Consider the following 24,599-nt stretch of genomic DNA (forward strand, 5'->3'; position numbering starts at 1 on the left):
AACCCCCCTCACCTTTACCCTTCTTCCTTATCGATCTCCAATTTACGGAGATCTACCTCCTTCCCAGTTTGTTCCCTGCGCACATATTTCTCGCATTATTAATGTCCTTTTTTTACAGACACCTGATCGTCACACGTAAGTACCGCTTAACATGCCTTTTGTAACATCCTTACCACCGTATTTCCTTTCCTTATTTCCTTCCGATCTATCACCTTGTGCCTTCGCGCATGGCCTAAGCGCTCCGTTAAAGGCTTTAAATTACTCATAGTCGAGGTTTCCCACCCTCGTATCCTTCCGGATAGAGACTGCTCCACGTCTGGCATTGAAGGAAAGTACCCTGGCAACGGAGTAGTCGCGTCCTCCGGTTGCCAAGAGCATTTCTCTAAACTGAAGCCCGTGCCTCAGCTGATCGGCTTTGTGATGATATTCATCACCATGACTACAAAGCAGCGGCGGACCGCAATCCCACGCAAGCGTCAGTTGTTCGTTTAACCCATCGCAAACAGCTGCTACATTTCAGGTGCCTTTATATTTCTGCATAAAAAAAAAAAAAAAAGAGGAAGAGACAACTTGTGAGATTTCTCGATCCTCAATATATATTTAATTCTTTAACCCTTTCGATGCGCATGACGGAGCGGTTCCGTCATGCGCATCGGTTGCGCTGTGCCGATGACGGGACCGCTCCGTCTTGGCCCCGCCCGCGCACGAACCCTTCAGCACAGCGCGGTAATCCGCGCCGCGCTGCAGGGGTTAAGCCTGCTATCTTCCTAATGTGGCTTTCCCCCTAACAATAATATTTATTTATAAGCATGTCTGACACGGATTCAGACGACGCTACCGCCCCCACCCCCAATATTGACAAAGATGCCTTCAAAAAAATTATAGAAAAAGAAATGAGGTCATGCATGATGGGGAACTTAAACAAGGTCATCTCCTCCAAAAGGTCACTCTCTACCCAGGAGGACGAAATTACTGAAATCCGCATTGATGACGCTACTGAGATAAGGGGTAAAAGAATTAAGAAAAGCAAGAATATTGACCACGCTAACCCTAAGACCACTCCAGAAGGTCCTAGCACCTCTTCAAATCTGGGAGGTCTTAGCGCCTCAACATTTAATGGAGGTCCTCGCACCTCGAACTCCCTGGGTGTCCTTAGCGGCACGACTTATCTGGGTGCCCACGGCGGCACAAAACATCTGGGTGTCCCTAGCGGCACAAAACATCACAGTGCTCAATCTAACATGGGAGATAATACATTTTTCAATGACGATGAGTCTTCAGATGTTCCTGACGAATATATCCTAGACTTGGATGAAGAGGAGGAAGATCTTGACAATACTGAGGTTGAACTTCCTACATCCTCTAAGGACAATATCCTTGACCCCCTGGGGGAAGAAATGTTCTCCCCCTAAACCTCAAACATCCTAGATCCTCTGAGTGGTGGCCCCAAGACCACGTTGCCAAATTTATAAAGAAATGGTTACGGAACCTTCTCGAGCGGGACACCAGGAACATTCTCAGAGCAGAATGCTCGAGACCATCTATCGAAGACAAGACTTACCAGATTCCCAACCTAGACCCTGAGCTTATCAAATTTCTCTTCAAGCTCGGTCGGGACCCATGAAAAGGGATGGAGAGATCCCTAAAAGTATGCCAGGACCGTCTTCGCGACGTCCTGGGACCTCTTGCAAGAATAATAGACTCTGCCAAGGAGAGCCACATCAATGGCACACCTCTCAATACTGAATCTATCAGAGGCTGGAGCCAGAGAGCCTTAATACTTTTAGGTAACGTCAACGCAAGCCTTAATGCCGAAAGGCGTAGAGTTGTACTCACTAAAATCAATCCCAAACTTAGTGATATGGCGGATAAAGAGCCTTCAAACAACCATAAAGGACTACTCTTTGGAGAGGATCTTATTAAATCTCTTGGAAAGTATGTATCAACATTTACAGCCTTAGATAAAGCTCAGCAAAATATTAGAAAGGTCTTTAACCCCAACCTTTTTTGACGGGCCGGAAGAATGGGCCTTCTTCTGGCCAGTTTAATCAAAGGCCCTATCCTCAACAAACTCAACAAACATCTGGTCTACAGACATTTCAAGATGGAGGGCATCCACCTCCTGAGGGATCTTCTCTTGGAAGGAGACTGGCTAGTCAAATTATTTCACCATTCCTATGGCCCAAATCCATCAACCTTTTCTCCAGTTTTTGTGGAAAAACCACCTATATCAATTTCAAGCACTCCCTTTCAGACTATCTTCCGCCCCTTGGTGCTTCACCAAGTTCATGAGAACGATTGCTTCTTTTCTAAGAGAAAGAGTTATCCGCATGATTATTTACCTAGACGACATTCTTATAATGTCTCAAGACCTTTCACATATTGTCCAAGACCTGAAGACTGTGATGGATCTTTTAGAAAGTCTAGGGTTCATTATAAACAAAGAAAAATCTATCCTGACTCCCTCGAGATCTCTGAATATTCTCGGTTTCACCGTAGATACCTCGAAATGTCTTCTCCCTGCCCCCAAAAAAAAATCAAAAATCAGGAAAGAGATAAGACATGCCTTGAAACAGCAGGTGCTTCCCCTGAGGGAACTAGCCAGATTACTCGCCTCCTCTCCTCCATTCAAGTGATCTTTCCTGGACCCCTGAATTATTGGGCCCTGCAAAGGATAAAAGCGAGAGCCCTAAGGTCTGGTCTCTGGTACGAAGATCAGATTGCCCTGGATCAGGAGGCCAAATCGGAACTAACATGGTGGCTAGATAACCTAGACGCTTGGAATGGCAAAGCGATCTTTGGCTCAAAACCAGAGTTTGTCTTAGAGTCAGATGCGTCCCTCCATGGATGGGGTGCTTGCCTTCTCGATCAGAACACGGGTGGCATCTGGTCGCAAGAGGAGTCCTCTCACCATAGAAATTTCTTAGAGTTAACAGCTGGCCTTTATGCCTTGATGAGCTTCAAACATTCCCTCCAGGGCAGATCAGTTATCCTAAAGTTGGACAACATGTCCGCGGTTGCCTACATCAACCGCCTGGGAGGTACTAAATCTGCGGACATTTCCAATTTAGCCAAGAGACTCTGGATGTTCTGTCTGGAGCACAAAATTGCCCTCAAAGCAGAATATCTACCAGGGAAGACAAACATCTCTGCAGATTGGAACTCCAGATTCCTGTTAGATCACAGTTGATCTCTCCTTTCCATGCGAAATACCAAGGTGATGTAACTGCATTTTTGCAAAGAGGGCTGTTTATTATTTTAACAATCTTAAACTGTAGTGAACTGTAATGCACCTTCTATTGCTTGTATACTTGCTATGGTCGCTCAGACCGAAATAAAGTTTTTCTGAACTGAACTGAACATTCCTTCAAAAATATGGTGAGGCTTATAACAGACATGTGAAGGGTTGCTGCTTTGTATTTGGCTAGGCCCAACACTCTGTTTAGTGGTAGAATGGTGAAGCTGCAGCACAAAAGTGAGGTTTAAGACATGTTGGTAGAGGGATCAGTGATCAGGCTATTTTGTATGAGTCTGTGGAAAGCTACACTTAAAATAAACCTCATAATTTTCGGTTTCTGCTTGAAATGGGAAGAGCAGTCTGTGAAGTTTTAAGGTCTGCATAGTCTTGTGGCTGATGTATGTCTCTACTTACACATGTATTCTGATATGTGTTATACAACTGAAGATGCTACACGTTTAAAACACAGGTATACATCTATTTGTATGTTTCTTTTATATATGATGCCACTAGGAAAAGGTACAGGCACAAGCATGCATGGTAAGAGAAATATGGTGAGACTTACAACAGGCACATGCAAAGGCTTGCTGGTTTATATTTGGCTAGGCCCAACACATTCAGTAGTTGTACAATGGTGAAATTGAAGCACAAAAGTGATGTTTAAGATACATTGGCAGAGGGATTAGTGATTACGCTACTTTGTATGAGTCTGTGGAAAGGTACACTTGAAATATGTCACAAATGATTATGTGTCTGCTTCAAATGGGAAGTGTAGTCTGTGAATTTTTAAGGTCTGCATGGTTTTGTGACAGGTATGTTTCTACTTGCACATGTATTCTCATACAAGTTATGCATTTGAAGATGTAGACATAAAACACAGGGAAAACATCTATTTGTATGTTTATTTTAAATATGATGGCACTAGCAAAAGGTACAGAGACATGCATAAATTCTTTCAGAAATATGGTGAGACTTGCAACAGAGACATGTGAAGGGTTGCTGCTTTGTATTTAGCCAGGCCCAACACTCTGCTGGCCATATCCTTGTCAACAGGAAAACGGTAGGTAAAAATGTCATTGTCTGCAGAGTAATGAAAAGCATTTGCTTAAGAAGGCCTCCTAAACCCAAATATGAGAGTCTCTGGGACGTTAACCTAATTCTTGACCTTTTCATTAACTGGCCAGATTATCCTATTAAATAGGAAAAAGCTTTCTATCAAGCTTGCAACTTTACTATGCCTTATCTCCTATCGTAGAGTCTCTGATGTTAAAGCTCTAGAGGTTTCAAATAGATCATATAACATCTTTGGTGTTAAATTCGAAATTTATAGACGTACCAAAACCATGTCTGATTCACATCTATCCTCGTTTTGATCCTTGCCCAAAACTTTGTGTAGTTGATTGCATGAGAGAGTATGATTGGAGAATGTCTGTTTTTCACCCCCCAGGTGTGAAACAATTACTCATATCCTTTGTTAAACCCCATAAAGCTTTTTCCTCTACATCCATTGCTAGATGGGTTAAAACTGTCATAAACTTAGTGGGCATTGACTTAACAAAATTTCAAGCTCACTCTGTTAGAAGTGCTATGGACAGTAAATCTCTATGGTCTGAAGGTAAGTTGGATGACATCCTTAAAGTGGCAGACTGGTCGAATGCTAGCACCTTTGCAAGGCACTACTGCAAACCTATTGAACATATGTCTAATGTAGTCTTACAAAGCTACCAACATGCATAATGTAGCCTCCGTTCTTGTAATAAAATTGCGATTCTCCTATTTTCATGACTAGAGAATCTGGATTTCATTAAAGACACGGAGGCTGACATTATCCCAATTCTCTAGTCATGAAAATATAAGAATCGCAATTCCTATGCAACAATAGATAAGCTGACTGATGAAGTACTCCTGTCATCATCGAGGGGAACAAGAGGAACTGATTATGACAGATGAGACAGTGATGTTCACTTCCTCCAAAGTAAACAATAAAAAGTGATAGATGGAATGCATGAATAAATCTCGGCCGCTGTCAATTACTCGGATCTATCCCAGTCCATAGATATTTTGCACACCATGTCACCTCAGTTTGGACCCAGCTATATCCAAATCAGTCTTGTCCATGCTCCAATGGGAACAGTCCAGCCTTAACTGCCAAGCCAGGTCCTCTCTCAACTGGAACACAAGCAACCCAGGACTGGTTTTGGCCTCGTTATGGACTCATCAGCCGGGTACAGCTTGGTTCCAGTGACACAGTGTGCACGGGACCCTCATCTTGCCATACCCGTCTCCTTTAGGGCGACACACTAAAGTATTTAAAAAAGTGATGGATGGAATGCTAAAGTCAATTTTAGCAACTGGCACTTACTCAGACCACATTCCAGTCCATCATTATTTTGGACCCCATGTCACCTCAGTTTGGACCCAGCTAAATAATAAACAGTCTTGACCCTGCTCCATTGGGAACAGTCCAGCCTAAACTGCTAAACCAGGTCCTCCCTGAACTGAGCACAAGCAACATAGGCGGTTTTGACCTACTTAGAGTTCATCAACCAGGTAAAGCTTAGTTCTAGTGACACAGTGTGCATGGGACCCACAATGCTGGGCTGCGTCACGAGAACAGCGAAGCCCCCCAAGAAGAGACGAACTGCGTGGCCGCCACCCAGCAATTGTGTGGCCACTCTAGATTGGCCACTTCTTTGGATACCAAATGCCATGTAGCATAGCAGTGAGTGATTGTTGTTATCAAAATAGTCTGTACATTTAAATCATGACCAGACAGCCAACAGGGTCAACAGCATTCAGATGACACAGTCACTAGAATCCAAGTAGTACCCTCACCCTGCTGGCAGAGTAGATCCCTTCGCCCTCATGTTCACACTGCGAGAGGCACAAGCAGATGTACAGGCGTAGCCCTGTGTGCCCAATGCACACAGACACCCCTTTGCATCGCAACACTGCAAGGTCAGTAACTCTATCAAAGGGACTCCATACATTGTACCACACTAACAGTGTGTGGAGACTAATGTGTCAATATGCAGTTCATGTGTAAAAGTAAGTCCACTTGTGCACATTAGGCCCTTTATCATATAGCCGCCTGGGGATCCTTTTATCCGATGAAAGGACCTCCGTCTGCCACATACAGATCCCTCACTGAGGCTCCCGCTCTGTCATAGCTAGCACAGTAGTCTGGGCGCCCCCGGGTTGCGTGTCCTAACTCCCAGCTAGGGCTCTCCAGCAGCGCAGCACCTCCAACAGTCTTTTTACTGCGGTACACTTCCCAGCCCCCCCCCCCCCACCCCGCGGCAGTCGAGTTCAGACAGAAGTACCAAAGACGTGCATTCAGCCCCACCACCACGTACGGCAGCAGATCGCTCCTCCAGGTGATGCAGTCCTCGGGTGTGCACAACAGTGAGTCACAGACCCCGGTTGGTTGATTCAAGGTCTTGGACTGTGCAGAATGGGAAGATTAGCACGACCGAGTGAGTTGGGACTGCAGGTCTAACTGCCACCCAAAAGCTGATAAATCTGACACCTTTAGCCAGATGGACCTTGATTGGGCCTCCAGAGCCTCTTCACAATTCAGCCAACACAGATTAAGGCACTGTGGCACCACCCAGAATTGGTGTAACTGTAATGCATACTTCAGGTATTCAGTGTCTGAACGTTATGATTGTTTTATTAGGAAGAGTTCGAGTCTTAGTTGAGGGATTTAGTTGTAGGACTTAAAAACACTATGGATGCAGCTGCCTGATAAATGGTCCAAACAATTATTAAATGCTCCTTGGAATGATGTGGCTTCATAAAGCAATGAGGGAATACATTTTGCAAGTTTGTGTTGATTGACCCTAGAAACGGTTGTAGTGTTTCAGTTGGAAGCAGCCCATGCAAAATTTAAGGACAATGATTTATTTTTCAGTTTGTTGAGGTTGGGCTTTGTATCCACCCCGCATTTCCATGGTAATCGATAGCTATTTACGCAATTGCATTGCCTCAAGTTTTTTTTAAATACCATGGACAATTTGACTTCCATTTACCAAGAACCATTATATTTGTATTGATATATTGACAATGAGATCATTTTGGTGGCTGTACTTTTCAAGAGCATTCAGTGAGTCTTGCATTCCTACTAGAAGCAGATCTATGATTATAAATGCTCCTAAAACTACTGCTTCTAACGGTTGTTCTCCGTGTTACCGCACTCAAAGTCGTTCCAACAAAGTAGGTGCCCAACTTTCAGGGTTAACTGTTCTAAAACCTATAAGAGGACATGTATCATAAAAGGTTGAGAGGGGCACACCCTAAAATAACAACAGTTTACTTGTTCAACACTGTGCAATTTATCCAGATACATCCAGTGACTCGAATAAGGAGTCCAAGAATTCAATAAATCGTGTGGTTGCAAAATATTCTTTATTTTATTTCACAGTATGAAGAAGAACACAGCCAAACGTTTCTTCCCGTGAACCATGGGACTTCTTCAGTAGATTTAGTCTTGTGTGTATTAGCTGGAACTAAAATGCATGGGAAAGAAACTTCTATCTTTGCCAGGAATTTGCTTCATAATATGAAATGTGTGGTTTTGCTAGTTATAGCGGTTAACTCGCATGGGTTTCACCCCAGAGCGACATGTTAAGAATTTGAACATACTTACATCTTTTTTAAATATTCTAGCCATGCTTTTTGTTGTTAGGTTTAGTTTGACTGGATAACTGGAATCAGATGCAAGACCCTCCTTTCCCATTTGCACTGCCCGAGAAAGGTGCGAGTTACTAGATTGGGAAAAAGGCAGCAGCTCTCAGTATACCTTGCTGCGCCATATCCACTCGCCATAAAGGTAAACCATTTTAAGAAGGTTGATCGGAGATGAACGGTGATCTAGTAGACAAACATGCCGCTGCTTGGACAGACATTTATGTTGCCCAATCAAGTGTTCATTTCAGTTTTTTGAAGATATAATTTTAGCCTCCAGCCTCACAGATACTTGTAATCTGCAGTGTGTTTGTCTGGATTGGGTCCAAGAGGCTGTTACTGCCTTCCCTTGTCCTGCCTGAAGTACTTACGTATACATGTTAGGATCCAAGCTTTCATGCCCCAGAAGGGAAAGCGGATGCCACAAATATAGTCCAGATGGAGGTTACAGGAGAGATGGGCCACCTGGCAGTTATGCTGTCACTGGTCTGTTGTGCTGAGTCATGTCATGTTATACTAAAGCAGTCCCTCCCCACCCAAGAGCTGATATAAAGTATCCCAAGGAGTCTGCGTCAGGCACACTAGATTTAAAGGATATGGGATTGCTGTCACATGTGAAAGACCTCTCAAGTGTCCATGGCCCGTGAGTAAGTGACTCACCCTGATGTTCTGTGGTACAGTTTGAGGCTTGTAGTCATGTTTATCTGATTATAAAGTCAGAACTGCAGGTTCCACCATGCAGAGCCACATCCTGTAGGTGATGGGCTACTTATGCATGGACCTGTGAAACTTGAGAACTTTCAGATGGAAGAAAATAATTCCAGCATCAGTCCTGCCACAACAACTGTGTCATAACCACGTACTGTGACTTTTTAGCATCATCACTGCGAATGCCAGGTCTTAATTCACTTTTGACATAGTATGTAAGGGAAACATGCAAAGTACGTAGCAATAAATAATGCAGCAGGTGCAGTAGCACCGGCATCTAGAGGTCTTAGGTGCTCCTCCGACCCCATCACAGCTGTTTTTACTGCCTTAACTGGGAATGGGGGCATGTTTTCTTTACTTGCGATAGGGACCATATTACACTTGCTACTCACTGTGTCCGAAGACAAAAAAAGAAATGATTGAATGTGACCCTCCTGCCAGGGGGTTAGATGACATATAGGCCACAATTCTCTGGAATTATTCTAATTTCTTGCATGTACCAGAAAGCACCGGAGCTGAAAGCATTTCCATGGATTTATGCAACTAAGGTAATTTACACAGTATAGAAACACATTAATGGAGAACTCTTTAAAGTAACTCAAAAAATAGTGACTATACATTTATGGTGGAAACCTGAGGGCAGTCTGGACACATTTTGCCTTGTGCTTGCAGATCTCGAGCTATCCTTGTCAAGGATTACCAGTTCATCTAGTTTATTTTTTCTGGGGCTTGCACACTTGCATGTGTAATTCATAGTGCCTTTGGCTGTACAGCCCGGACCGAGTAAAGATGTTACACATTCCAAAGGGACGTGGAAGCTGCATACCATTCACATGCGTGGATGTACATAGCACACTTTTGTTTGTACTAATATCTCTTGCACAGCACATCTGACCAAGCCCCCTTTACCCAGCATGTGAACACTGTTCACTTGGCTTTTGCAGGGCACCGCAGCCTCCCAGGCATGGGGCCCCTTCAGAGTGGTTCACATGGAGGCCCAGTCACAGCATGTGGTAAATACATAAATACCTTTGCACAGTCATACACAACCTCTGTCTGGGTGCCGTCACCTCTGGCTGCGGCCTACCTGGGTCCATATTTATTGACAGAAGTCTGCACCTGAGGAGTATAAGCGGACTCCCATTGTTATGGGGTGCTCCTGGTGACACAGCTCCCTGTGGAGTGCCATTCACACATGGCTCACAGGGAGAGTTCCGCGACAGTCCTTAGAGCTCGTGAGAAAAGGGGGAGGGATGGACCTAGAGAACTCAGCCTGCCTTGTCTATTTTCCCAAGTTTACCAGGAATACTACTGCTCTGACAGGTGCTTGATAGAGTATTAAGAAACCACACTATGTTCCCTCTATCACACATATTCCGAGCCTGTGTACTGCACTCAGTGTAACTTGACGGGGAATATATTGTTTTCATGATGCACAGAGTCCCAAGTGATGCCTTGGCAAAAAAGGTAGGCCAGTTGGAATGCCACCATTCAGAATCCCCTTGGAAGACTTGGGCTTGGTTGCTCACTGCAATACACTTTGGTTCTTTCTGCCCCACCACTTTCAAACTTCACCAGCAGCGACTGCACGAGAGTACAAGAATGTGAGTATACGTTTTGTCCTGAGCCAAGCCTGTGGATGGATTACCTTAAAGAGGCTGTACCTTTTTTACCAGCTCTATTCAATGAGTTTATTCGCGCATTATTAGACTTTTATGTAGTGGTGTACAGTCTTTCTGAGTACTTGTCGTTTGTATAATTGGAGCTCTGTTGTTACAAAGGACTCCTCGTTTTAAATTAGTATAAATGTTTTAAAGAATAATTTGCTGCTTTCCTTTTCCCTTTTTTGTATTCAACTTAAATAAATACAATTTCAAATTTTTTGACTCCCCTTGCCAGTTTTTCTTATTTTGCAGTACTGTCAGACTATCTATATTTAATGCATAAAACTTAAATATTAAAGTACTTACTATTGAGGTTAGACCAGGGTCTGATCCAGGGTCAAATGAGTGATTGAACTTTTGTCCATGTAACATCCATACTTCTGGGGGATACAGGGTTGCCCTATGTGATGTTATCACATATTAGAAGACTGCATACACCCAGAGAACAACCTGTCGGAGAATGGCTCCTCATCAACAAATTTAGCAATAGCATATGTATTCCTTATTTTAAAAACCTACCAAAAATGCTTAAGCTCAAAACGATGAGGATTTGTTTTGGTAAGGCAACATCACATATGCTTCTCTTACGTTGGAAAGTGATCCTTAGACCACAGTATCTTAATAAGCACAAAAAACCTTTCTGGGACAATAAACGAGTGTGCACTATTTGGTGTTATCACTTTTTAAAAGCACACCGAAACACAGGACATATAAAAGAATTTCACATGCACATGTGCACCATAAACTTAATCTTGGAAGAGGACATATTAGGAACTCTGTTCTGCACACTATATAACTAAGTCATTGTCAATTATTTTAAAAATGAATCTTAACTAAAAAAACAACAACATTTTAAGATTACCATGTTTGTAAACCACCATCTTACACCATTACCACCATCAATGCTGTGTTTCAATACCATCTGTTATTACCAACTAGAGATGATGAACCTCACAGAGGTGGGTTAGACAAAAGGGCACAAATTATTTCCATAATTGTATATAAGGAAGCAACTAACAAAATTGAAGGTGCAATGCCAATTTCAGGATGGTCTTTACTTTCAAGGAAAATGCAAAATAGGTAAATATTATTAGAAATATAGGACAAGAAGTCAGGACATATCCCAATTATTATATGACAAGCAGGCTTAACAAATATGAAATATTTTAGTATTTAACAGATTCCCAAGATAGCGCTGTGTAAGGCCATGTATGTGGAATTTGCTTGGCTTACTCTACAGAGAACAAATCAACATTCAACACATAGAAGGAATAAGTTACAAGCTGGAAATACAAATTACATTTTTTTTTTTTAGACTTGCCTGCTTACGAGACCTCATTGCTGCCTCTTCTAATGTTTCAGCAGCTTCAAACTTTCCCTGACGTCTGTAAAGTGCCCCCAGGTTCTTTAGTGTAGTCGTCACCGTAGGACTGTAAAAAGACATTCAAATTTAATAACACACCTTGCACAGTTTGTAATTTGCAGGGTTCATTAATGAAGATTTGTAAACATCATGTAATAGGTAATTATATGTACATCACAATATGTTTATGAGAAACAGCTGTGCACCAAGATGCATCTCCCATGACACGCGCAGTTAACAATGTACTTCAGTGTAACTACAACTGGTGTAGTTATGCTAAATCAATGGTTTCCTCCAGCCCAAACTAGATAAGGAGGAGCACATTATGCACTGGCCTGCCTTCCCTTTACAGCCTAGCATGCTGGTGTATTTATATGTACATCACAATATGTTTATGAGAAACAGCTGTGCACCAAGATGCATCTCCCATGACACGCGCAGTTAACAATGTACTTCAGTGTAACTACAACTGGTGTAGTTATGCTAAATCAATGGTTTCCTCCAGCCCAAACTAGATAAGGAGGAGCACATTATGCACTGGCCTGCCTTCCCTTTACAGCCTAGCATGCTCCATTTATTTTTCCAAAGTCAGGCAAGGTTCACAGACTTTTACAACACCCACACTGCACAAGTAGAGCCAGGCTGCACCACATCTCAGACCAGATTCATGATTCCTCAGTTTGCAGGCACTGCATTTTTAGGCCTGGGGTGCCTGCCTTACCTTACTGGAGCCAGGCATATGTCACCTGCCTGTCCTTTTTCGCAAATCTAGACTTCTTCCCACCAGACAGGGGACTCCAAAAGCAAAATTGCACTGCTTGAGGCCGGGTGCCTGTAAACATGCCTGCCCAATCCTGCCGACTATACCTTTACTCCCCCATCCCTTGCCCCTTCAGCGCACTGGTTCTCCTGTGGCCAGTTAGACCGGAGGCTGACTGTGCAAATCTCTGGGGCAGTGCCACGTACTATGAGAAAGACAGTAGTCAATCAATGTGATTAAACTGCAGGGATGGGTTGAGTTTTCTTCCTGGCAAGTGATACAGAGAGGGGCAAGTAGAACATTTGGAGATGCAGCATGTCCTGAGCAGCTGGTTAATTGAAGATAAATTAAGATGCCTTTAATGATGGGAGCAGGTTGGGCGTATGTGTGAGTATGTGTGCTGGTACCTGTCCCTGGTATAGTGGTTGTCAATCTTAAAATACTGGGGACATCTATGGTGTGAGGCTGCATAGCAGCCCAAACTGGCCCTATTATATTTTTCATACATTTTGGGAACATCCATGGCATGCCAGTACCACCAATGACATAACTCTTGATTAGGCATACTGGTGATAATCCTTGACATATTAAGGCAATCTATTCATGATGGTGGCCACCTGACGTAAAATGCTGATTTTCACATAATGGTGATAATTGTGGGATACTGGGAATATTCGCAACATGCTGAAGCTGAGCAGTCCAATCCTTATACAATTTATAAGCAAATATAGCAAATTTGTCTGAAAATTGTGACATGAAATGCACCCTGACTCAGATGCGTATGTTTGCTACGTTCAGGTCGGCCGGGTCTGGTGGCTCAGTGGACTAATGTGTCTACTGCAGGGGCCTGTATTCGACCTCATGGTCACAGGGCCCACTCAGCCTTTCATCCATCTGAGGTCGATAAAATTAGTACCATTGAGTTTGGTAACAACAACCATCTGTTATTCAGCCCCAAGATACCCGTACTGGTGAACGTGCGCTTTACAAATACACGTTATGTTATGTGTTATGTTATTAGAGCCCACCACTTTCAACACTTACCAGCTACCCATTTTTACTCATTTACCCCACAGAAGTGTACCCTTTTGGTTCATGTTTGTCAAACAAGCTAGTGTTTAATCTGTTTTGTAAGCTAGAAGCACAACATTCAAAGTTCGTAAACAGCAAAATAAGGTACGTTCACACTGTCCAAAAGAGCTTTCTGAAGGAATAGGGAGCGCATGGAAGGCTTTCGGCAGTGCACCTGTAAGCTAAGCAGGGGTGGTCCCAGTGGCAGAAGTGGGCAGTACTAGTAGTAGAAGTGGGTGAATTCTTGCAGTTTTTATTTATTTGTTACACAAACTAGAAGCTGCCTAACAGTACACACTACATGGCTTACTGCCAAAGAACACTACCTCCAGTTCTACAGCAGGTTTGTGGTAGTAGCTGCATGAGGACTTTGTTCCCTACGGTCTGCACTGTGGTATATTACATGATGTCAAAAGGAGAAAAATTGATAAACAAAACCAATCCCCTGCTTTTCCAGATGATGCCAGTAACTCAAAGCACAGCTGGCCTACAACAGATTTGGCTTTAACATTTACTGCGAATTGAGTTTGGTACCCACCTTATTCTTGCAAAATACTGTGTGAAACGAAGGTAAAGTGAATGAATTTCATAGATACGCCTATCAAATATTTAGGGGTCATGCAAAAGGCAGTCGTTCAGACAAGATTAGTTTCACAGATTGCTATAAGTTGAAAGGTTACGTCTGTTGGCACTGCCAGAACTTGCGATTCGACTGTGGTGAGCTACCATGACTGGACAGTGCATGTTTTATTTCAAATGTTGGAAACATGAGGAGACATAAGGAAAGAGGAGGGAAAAACCTATGAAAGTCTTTACAGTTTGCACTGTTGGACATAACATTAGTGCATTCGTACCCCAGCAGTTGGTCTTATCAATATTCTACCATCTTCATGTAGTTTATACCAAGTTGAATTCTTAGCTCTGTTTTAAAAACAAGAAATGCGCATATATTTCTGTGATACACATTTAAAAAGTAGTGGAATAATCTAAATAAAAAAATCACTCACTAGGTGTGAATATACATACATGGCATTGCATAAATGGCAAGAAAATGATTTGATCTAGTCTAGACGTGCTTTACAGCATCAGCTAAAACGATGTAATTTTGTATTCAGAAAAAAATGCATTCTTATTCATTGTTCAAGCAACAAAGGGTTGGCCCAGTTATGAATCTAAAACATGACATTAAATATTAGCAGCTATGGTTATTTATAATTTCACATCACCCACACTGCATATAATTACCAAGTTAAGCTTGCCTGGATAGATGGTGCTACTTTAATCTTTTTCACTCTCAATATTTTACAAGCTTCCTGGTCCTTTTGTGTACTCCGGGGAGCTCTGTGGGACACACAAAGCCTGGGAGCCTACACATATCATAAGCCAAAGTTTGAGCTCGATAATTATGAAGTTTGTTCTGTGTCTTATATACAAAACTAATTAGACTAAAGGTGGAACTTGCAGTCATCAACTGCAAACAAAAAATACGTTGTTAACCGTGCCACAGTGTTTTTTTAATGCTTATGCTGAGGGCACAAAGATATCTCAGCAGTTCTTGCCAGTGCTAGGCAGAATCAAACTAAATAACAGACCAGAATGTAGCTTATACCTTAGAAAGGGGGCTGGGTATATTCTGCGCACGACTGTACATAGAGTTACAATGATCCGTCTAGATAATGCTCAGAGTATATGAAGCAGCCACCACACTTCAAATTTGAAGACAAGTCTCCAGAACAGGAAACATGTTAGCATGAGCATATGTTCAGATTATAAATGTCCACAAAATTGCTGAAGTAGATACTTCCACTTTATTTTTTAGTCTTGAAATGCATCCAAAGAGATACTGTAATCTTTTAACACATCCACAACAATACTGTAGCCAACATGTTTTTCGTCTGTGTGGAGTATACCACAGACTTCCTCAGGGTAATCCAAATATTTTGTAGACAAAGAACAATTCGATATACAGTAGATAGCACCAATTAGCTACTAAGCTTCCAATATCTGTGGCTGCCAGCAAGTGTAACAAACCGGTATTTCAGTTGAAGAGTGTAACCCATATCTACATTATTCTCCCGAAGTGTGCGCCTCGTCAGGTTACGGCCACAAATATTGGGAGCTTGGGAGATAATTGGCGCTAGCTACTATATATCGAATTGTTCTTCACCTGCAGATTCCTCAACTGTAGAACAGATTTCACAGCAATGCCATGCCCAGGTGTAGAGTTGATGGATGGTTAGACAAGGAAATCGTGCAAGACAGACGTGGCAAAGTGTCCAATCCTGCGCACATCTGCATCCAGACAGTAATGCTCAGAAAAGGTGTGCAAGGAAGCCCACATTCCGGTCTTACAGATTTCTGCAATGAGAACACCTTGAGTGGGTGCAGAAATGGTGGACTCAGCCGTGGTGGAATGGGCTCTGATCCTCTTAGGAGGCCATTTCTTGGCTAAGGCATAGTTTGTTTTGATTCACAGGATGATCCACTGTGAAAAAGTCATCTTCTTTACTGCCATACCTTTTTTGGCACCACAATAGCTGACAAAGAGCTGGTCATCTGACCGGAAGTTCTTTTTGCGGTCCAGATAGTTGTTAACCGCCATCCTAGGATTCAACCAATGCAACCACTCGACCTCTTTCGTAGAATGAGGTGGAGCAGCGAAGTTTGGAAGAGTGATGGATTTGGCAAGATGGAAAGCAGTAACCACCTTAGTAAGGAGCAACAGCCCTGGTTCACAACACCAACTTATCTGGAAAAAAGGTAGTGAAAGGAAGGCCACATAGCAGAAGTGATTGCAACCAAAAACAGTTTTGAGGGTCAACAAACAAAGGGCACAACTGTAAGGGGCTCAAACGTAAATCCCCTTTGAAAAGGTAAGGGTTGTGGGACGGTAACATGCATGCAAATACCACGCATGTTTTTCTTTTTAAACACCCTCAATACAACACACGGGTCATTACCACGCATGCATTTTTTACGAGAATGTTTCAACGCATATGCCTTTACCACGCGTGCCTTTATTTCAAATATTTTGTTGTAAAGGCATATACTTGGTTAACATTTAGCATACGTGGTAAAAGCATCAGACAGTAGCATCTACTCTGCACCTTCAACTTGTTTAACCCGAGCGTGGCAGATGCACACTCGTCACTGAGAACGGACATTATTAGGTTACGGCAGATTCATTAAGTGTTAGTTTTTGTGAAAAAATCAGGGGGTCTTTCATCTACAACAGTTTTCTGCTGCATTGGATTATTTCAGTGTCTCTTTTTTGAGGGGATACATTGTGTGCTCATTCATCTAGTTTGAGGCATACTAGTTTACCACACGTTCCCTCATACTGCCAACGCTGCGTGCCAGTTTTTCTAGTTCACTGCACGATACCTCATACTGCCAACGCTACGTGCCAGTTTTTACTGTTGCCCTGGTGCACAGGCAACTACATTTCAGCCCAGCCCAGATGCACAGCAGCTAAATACCATGCCGACCGTTTTATGTCAAATTAGTGCCCTCACCACTGTGTGCGCTGTGGTGTGCTTTCCGGAAGTGAGTTTAATCAGCTTCCTGTATCATTTGTGTGCGCTACGGGTTGTGGCTGGTCATGTGACTCAGTTTCACTGCCATTTCGTTCACTGTAACCTTCTGACCGGTAATAGTTTCTGAATATTGCTTGCCATTTGTATTTGTGCCGGTTGCCTAGATAAACTGTTCTATATTTAAATAAAATGCCATGGGGTTTATTTAACTCATTTCGTACGAGGATATGATTCTCCTTGTAAATGTTAACATGTTTATCATTATTTACCACAAAGCCATTACCACGATAAATGAATATGCGTGTTAAAAGCATGTGTACTAATGGCATGCGTGGTAAAGGCATATGCATGGTAATGGCTTCGTGGTAACAGTCATGCATGGTTGTGACTGCATTTTAATGGCGGTTTCCCAAAGGTAAGCACCAGATTTAAGTCCCATTGAGGAACCATAAAGGGAGTTAGAGGCAAAAGATTGGTCAGAAAAACATGACAACAGGGAAGCTAAAACGGGGATGGCTGATCCGTCAGACTGAGGAAGGCAGCTAAGGCGACGATCTAACCCTTCACAGTGCCAGTGGCACATCCCCTCTGAGCAAGGTGAAAGCAAATTGCAGCACTTGAGATACATTGGCCTGCAAGAGATCCACACCATTGTCCAAACACAATACAACAAAGCTGCGCCATCTGCCGGAATAAGAAGACTTAGTGGAGGGGTGATGTGCAAATAAGATGATGACAACCACTTCCGGTGGCAGCTGAAAGGAGTTGTCCCAGCTCAATCACCTAAGCATGTAGGTGGGGGTCTCAGAGATTAGAGCGCAGGACCAACCGGCTTTAGTGGAAGGCGTAGCAGGGACAAGTGAAGAAGCGCAGAAGGTCTGCATACCACACCCTTCTCAGCCAATCCGGGGCAATGAGAATAACTTGGGTTTGGTCTTGTCGAATCTTCCTGAGAAATCAAGGCTATTGGGGGAAATTCGTACTGCAGCTCAAAGTTCCACCTCACCTGAAATGTGTTCCCCGAGGCTCCCCTCAACGGATACTGGAGAGCGCAGAACTGCTGTCACTGAGCATTTTCCAAGGTGAGGAATAAGTCCACCTGAGGAGTACCCCAATGGGAGAAGATGTCCTGGGCTACCTCTGGCAGAAGACGCCACTCGTGATCGGCAAGATAACACCGGCCCAGGTAGTTGGCTCGGACATTCAAAGACCCCATTAGGTGATTGGCGGTGAACCAGATCCCTTGGCGATGTGTTCAAGACCACAGTCTGAATGCCTCCAGGAAAAGGAGGTGAGACCCTACTCCCTCTTGCTTGTTCACATACCACATTGCAGTCATGTAGTCCGTCAAGATCTGTGCGGGTTGACCCACAACGGAGGGGCGGAAAGCCTTGATCACCAGCCAAATTGTTCACAGTTTCAGCAGGTTGATGTGAAGCACCAGCTCTTTCTGGGACCATAGATCCCTAATCTCCAGATGGGCTGCCCAACGTAGGGTGGGGACATTTGCCACTACTGTAGTCATGGCAAGAGGGGAAGTAAAGGGCATCCAGTGAGTTAGGTTCACTGTGTTCCCCCACTAAGTCACCTCGCCGCGGTGCTGGGGGAAAATAATGGAAGAGGACAGGTCTACCCCATACTAGAGCCACTGACTGCGGAGGCACTAGTGCAAGGCCCTCACGTGCCAATGTCAGTGCCTGACTAGCAGGATGTAGGAAGCTAGCAGACCAAGAAAAGGAAGGACACTCAGGACTAGGAATCTCACGCCATCTTAGAAAGATGGAACAATCACCTGGATGTCTGAGTTTCTGTGGTGGAGGAAAGGCACAGAGAAGTGTGGTGACCAGTACCAACCCAATGAACTGGAGTCATTGAAAGGGACACAGGTAAAATTTGGGCTTGTTGATCGAAAATCCCAAGTCGAACCGCAGGTATGCTGTCGACTGAAGATGGCGTGGCATCATGTCTGGTGAGCTGGCTTTGTGGAGCCTGTCATCTAGGAACGGGGAGATGGGGATTCCCAACAATCTGAGATGGGCAGCAATCACTGCCATCTCCTTCGTGAAGACTCAAGGTGCGAATATAAAAACCAAAGAATAGTGCCTCCAATTGGTTGTGTGTAGAACCCACCACAAACTGCAAGTACTTATGAATGTAGCCCTTTAGTATAATTAGAAGGACCTGCTGGTCCGAAGTAATGGCCTTCCAGGCCAGAAGAAAGTGGGACACCAGCCCTCCAACAGGCTCTGTGTGGCATTGGGGAAGAAAACTAGGCTGCTTTCTTGGTAGCAAGAGAGAGGAAGAGGAGGAAGAAGAGAAGGAGAAGAGTTTAGCCTCCCAATCCTCAATGACCTTGGGGTGCATACTAAGAAAGAAGGAGATAGAATTTAAATCACAGTCGGACCCTAAGCACCATAAACAGACGGCAGCCCTACAGGGTTTAAACTAAGACTTCTTGGGAGGAGATATGGTACTGTAAAAAAGAATTTTAGGACGAAAGTTCCCAGAGTAAAGCTCCGGATCTGCATCAAACTGACATTGATGCACCAAGGAAAGCACTTATGTTCTCGCTGGCGTCGCCTAACGTCACTTCTGAGTCCAGCACACTCAATCGGCGACCTCGCTGCTTTGAAGTTTTCATTATCAAACTTAATTTCAGTGAACATAACACATTAAAACATAAAAAAATTGACATCTCATAAAAGTACAGAATGTAGTAATGCAATTTGCTGAATCATACAACATTCTAGGCATAGGGAGCTAATTAAAATGAGAAATAAAAGAGAACGTACTAGGTAGATTTACTAAACAAGTCTAAACCAATCAGCAAAAGCCTCAAAAGGGTCTGCTATACTCACCAGACGACACTAAAAAATGCACAGTAAGTGTACTATTTGCTCATTTGCTGGGCTTTGGTTCAAATCAATTAACTATCATCCATTTCTCTCTTATAAGAGCATATAGTTTAAAAACTCCAGCAGGGAAGCCTAATTATGTAAGGGAACTCTCCTATTGTGCCAAGATTTGCTGCTGTGATGACCTGCAAAAATGAATTTGGGTAATAATATCTAAACTGCCCAGTGTTTTGAGGTATGTCTAAGAATCATGATATGACAACTTCTTTGATCTTATATGCCAGATTGATTTAAATATATTGAAATTAAGAAAATACAGCTTGTCGTCTGCCTTACAAAATTTCAGTACATTATGTCGATCCCTGAGTACGACAGACGGATAATCCGCGAGCAACTTGCTTTGCATAAGCTCTACAAAAAAACAACAAGTGCTCTTCATTCTCTTCTATCTGACAACCCAGAGGCTATAACTTAGTTAAACTGGTGTGTTTAGTCTATGAGAAGGTGAAGGTAGCAAGAGGGAGATTCCCTAATCTAAATTTGATAAATATGGCCCTTGTAAAAAACGGGGGTTAATGTGATCCATGAATTTCCTAAACTGAAATTAACACTCGACCACCAAAAAAACGATTAGAAAGGCTGCCTGCGAAACAACATGGACCTAGTACTTAGAACAGTGTTGCAGTTGCCTGATTTCACAGATTCACAAGCGCCCGATGGAAAAAAGGAGGGCTGCAACCAATACTCACTCAGTCCTAGCCTACTCAACCAACGTTTTATATAACATAGCCAAGGGATTGAGTGTGACAAAGAATTACCTAATGTATTGCAATTACATTTTCTAGGGCACCAACTCCTTTGTTGTCCATATGTGAATCCAATATAAAATTGATTTTAGGTTGGCTATATTAGAAATTGATTTTAAATTTAAACCACGTCTTCATGGAAGTAGTGGTGCACTAGTTGGGAGTTTAAGCAATGTTTTGATAGGTATTCCCACTTTTCTCAAGCGAATCTAACTTGTAACTTCCCCACAGTTCTGCTTCATAGAAGGCTGCTCCATGGGCTTGCACCCTACAGATCTCCAGGGCCGGAGAAGTAGGATAGGTTGAGGCCCTTTTAGCAAACCTGATAAATGCCCAGGATTGATGCTTCCAAGTTAATGAGCTTTTCTGAATATGAGCCTTCCAGTTATGAGAATCAGTGATTCTTACCATTGAGTAGTCAAACTGAAAAACCCATGTCTAGTACCTATCCTTCCAGGGCTACAGTTCCCTTTGCTTTTTTCCGTGAGTGGAACACTATATATTTATTTTTTGTTCCATTTATTATCCAGGCCATGACGCATCCAAAAAAGATTACATCTTTCTAAAAGAATACATAAACCCTTAGAGGAGTTTGAAAGTGAAAGAAAAAGTGCATCATCTGTGGATAATAAACCTAGGACATTTGAGCCAGACATTTTTGTTGAATTGTTCTCACAGTACATCAAGTATGTAATGCAACCATTAATAAACATCAAGAGGGTAGGTAGCAGAACACAGCCCCGGCGGAGTCCTCTTTTAATTGGAATGTCCTTAGTCTATAGTTTTCTCATCTGGACCCCACCTGACCTTCAGAAAGGTGTCTGTGTATAGCTGTTGGATCAAAAGCAAAAGCCCAGATGGAACCCCCATTTTGTCTAAAACCTCCCAGAGTTTCACCCTCCGGACTAAATACAGGGAGCCTTGTTCTACATCTACTGATTTACATTTTATGGTGGGAAAGCGTAAAACCTGGCCTATTGTGCTAGTCTTAGCTTCAACACCAGCTTGAAAATGCATATGCACCTTGATGGCAGATATCCACATCCAAAGTCTTGTGAGAATTTGCTTACTGTAAACCTTTTGGATGCTATCAATGAGGCTTATGGGTAGATAGTTGGAAGGAATATTTCTAGCACCCTTCTTGAAGATTGGTATGATTTCTGCTGCCTTACAAGAGTTAGTATTCGGGGTTCTTGCAACTAAAGCATTTGACCATTTATTTATGTATGGTCTTCATATTAATGGTTCAGAGGGGATCTTATCCAGGTCAGGTGCTTTTCAAATGTTTTGGGCCTGTATTGCGTTATAGGTATCTTCCAGCATAAATTCCACTAGCACTGTCCTGCCCCCTTGGGTTTCATTAGAAGATATAGGATCTACATTATAATCTACACATGGTGATATGGGTGAGATTCCCCAATTCTCATCCTCCTCTTCAATCATTTCTAGCACCGGGTTACATGGCTCAAAGCAAGTATTAATATCTCCCATGATAACCCTGTGCTACCTTTCCCAAGTTTTCAAAGTCAGAGATTCCTTATTTAGTGGGGTAGTTCTGTTGCAAATATTTACAAAGAGATAAGGAGTCCCTTGTTTTGGAGTCAATCTATGCACTAATCGGTCCGGAGAAGCTGTTTCAATTTTCTTGTATTATACAGTCAAGTGCTGTTTTTATCACTATAGTTAGCCCTTCAGATGGTCTGCCCACCTTGGATACTTGGGCCTCAATGCTATATGTATCATAGCCTAATCTATAGACTGACAAGTGGCCCAAGTCTCTTGGAAAAGACATATGTGGTGTTCATCGATGACCTTTCCCCAATCCTCATCAGCTAATATAGATGTGATCCCTGCTAATTTCCAATTTAGTATCCTTATGTAGGGTGCGCATGCGAGTTATTTATTTGTTTACTCCTTTGACCATAAATTGTACAAGGGACAAATTCAGTGGCTAGTTTATTGTGTATAAACTCTTTAGGTTTATACAAGTTATACAAGTTATACAAGTTTCCTTGCATGTACGAATGGATAGGTCCGTCACTTTCCTGTCAAGCCCACTAAGAGCCTTGATCATTATCTGTGAGAACCTTGTCTTCCCTTGAGGCAATTGAGACTAAAGGCAGTCAGTCTAATGTGGTTATGCCTCTTCCAGAGGATGGAGCTGCAACCCATATAGCTTCACAGGTTTTGCCTTCATTGCGCCGGATCCCTGCTGGGCTTCAATCAGGAGTTTCAGCTTGAACTGAATTTCAGATCCCTGTGGGAAAAGAAGTTTGCTAGCATAACCAAGCCTTCAACTAACTCTGCATCTCTCAGCTTCACCTCAATTGATTCCCATTGACCTCCTTGCACAAAATGATGTTCTACTACATAAACAATATCTGAGTAAACAGATGAATGTCGGACATTACAGATCCAATGTACAACTTTGGTCTTTAAAAAGTCTCTTGTGACACCAACAGTTAGATTGGGAACTTTCATCTTATACATCGTTTTAACCTGTTAAATTTGTGACCGGAAAAAGGAGAAACAAATGTTTGGAACTGCTTTAGAAGACACACAGTGGTTGTAGGAGGAGTTTGTGAGAGTCGGAGAGGGAGTCTTGAAAGTACTTGGAACCAAAGATGGATCTGCACCTTGATTGTTGGAACTAGACTTATTACTTCCTGTGTAACCACAAGCAACATAGCCAGAGTTTGCAACCCCTCTGGCAGCTCCTGTATCATACATCCTTGGAGGTTCTTGGAAGTTGGATTCAAGTTTATCAGAATCTCCAGGAGGTATAACGGTAGTAGAATCAAAATGTAAGGTGTCCAACAGCTTCGGATTCATTTGAGGCCCCCAGGTTGATTTGGCCAGAGTGTCCACAAGCTTAAGGATTACTCGCTTTAGGTCGCTTATCTCTCGTCTCAGTGCATTACGGAGGTAAACTGCCTCTGCAAGTGTTGGTGAACCAGCATGGCTGGTTAGTTAATTAAATCTGGTTTTATTAAAAGGACTAGTCGCATGTTTAGGGGGGTTGATTGTCTGGGATGTGATTAGGCTGCAGGATACCATATTTGTTTGTGCACTTTACATTATCTATTATTTCTGCATTTGCTGCACTGCAAGTAGTTGAGCAATCACTCAAACTATTGAAAGCTAATTTACCAGCTGGTGTTGCACCGCTTGGAAGAGATTTTCCCTGCAAGCTTCAGACCTTTTCTTAAAAATGTAATGAACCTTTCCCCCTTTAGTTGGGCCTTCTTTGCACAAAGCATTCATCTTTAATATACTTTCTACTCCTTTGAGGTTTTCAGAATCCAGCCTGGGGTTTGTTCTACAGGTGATGAACCTGCAGGTGGAACCATCTATCAGAAATAAATGTTATAGAAAATATTCCATACTGGAAGAGAGTTGAGAAGTTTGGTGATAATATCATTGTTGATGAGTGATAACCTATGATACTGAGTAAATCATTAGGTGAAATTTAGGGAGTATTTAATGTAACAATTATTGTTAAAGAACATTTTACACATTAAAGAATATAGAGGGTGAAAAGAAAACAAAATGAAGGGAGGGTAAGGAAGGGGAAAGCAGGATCTAACATCATCAATAAAGAATAACAAAGAACAGACCATGCTAATTTCACATTTATAGATGAGTCATCACACTTATTATTTATCTGAATCATCGGTAGTGGGCGTAATCCGCAATATTCTCAAATATATCGGGCATGTGATACACACCAGAGAGATGTTTTATACATGCTTCCCACGTTTTCTCAAACTTGGGTATAGTATGACTGATAATCTCTATCAACTATTCGATTCTTAATAAATCCCAGGGTTTGTGCAGCCAGTCTGCGTGATTTGGGATAATATCAGTTTTGAAATGTTTTTCTAGTAACTGATGTAACTGGTAACTGATGTA

At 42.6% G+C, this 24,599-nt stretch overlaps 1 protein-coding gene across 6 annotated transcripts in view; it reads right to left on the minus strand.

Moving 5' to 3' along the window:
- The window catches only part of KLC1 (kinesin light chain 1), a 412,248-nt gene that overhangs the window by 99,689 nt on the left and 287,960 nt on the right, over window positions 1-24,599 (minus strand). For all 6 annotated transcript variants that reach the window (XM_085626290.1, XM_085626289.1, XM_085626286.1 and 3 more), the window contains exon 12: window positions 11,618-11,726. In XM_085626290.1, coding sequence (XP_085482416.1) covers window positions 11,618-11,726 — 109 coding nt within the window. The remainder of the gene's footprint in view (window positions 1-11,617; window positions 11,727-24,599) is intronic.

This window comes from Triturus cristatus, chromosome 9, assembly GCF_964204655.1.
Source record: "Triturus cristatus chromosome 9, aTriCri1.1, whole genome shotgun sequence".
Lineage (NCBI taxonomy): Eukaryota > Metazoa > Chordata > Amphibia > Caudata > Salamandridae > Triturus > Triturus cristatus.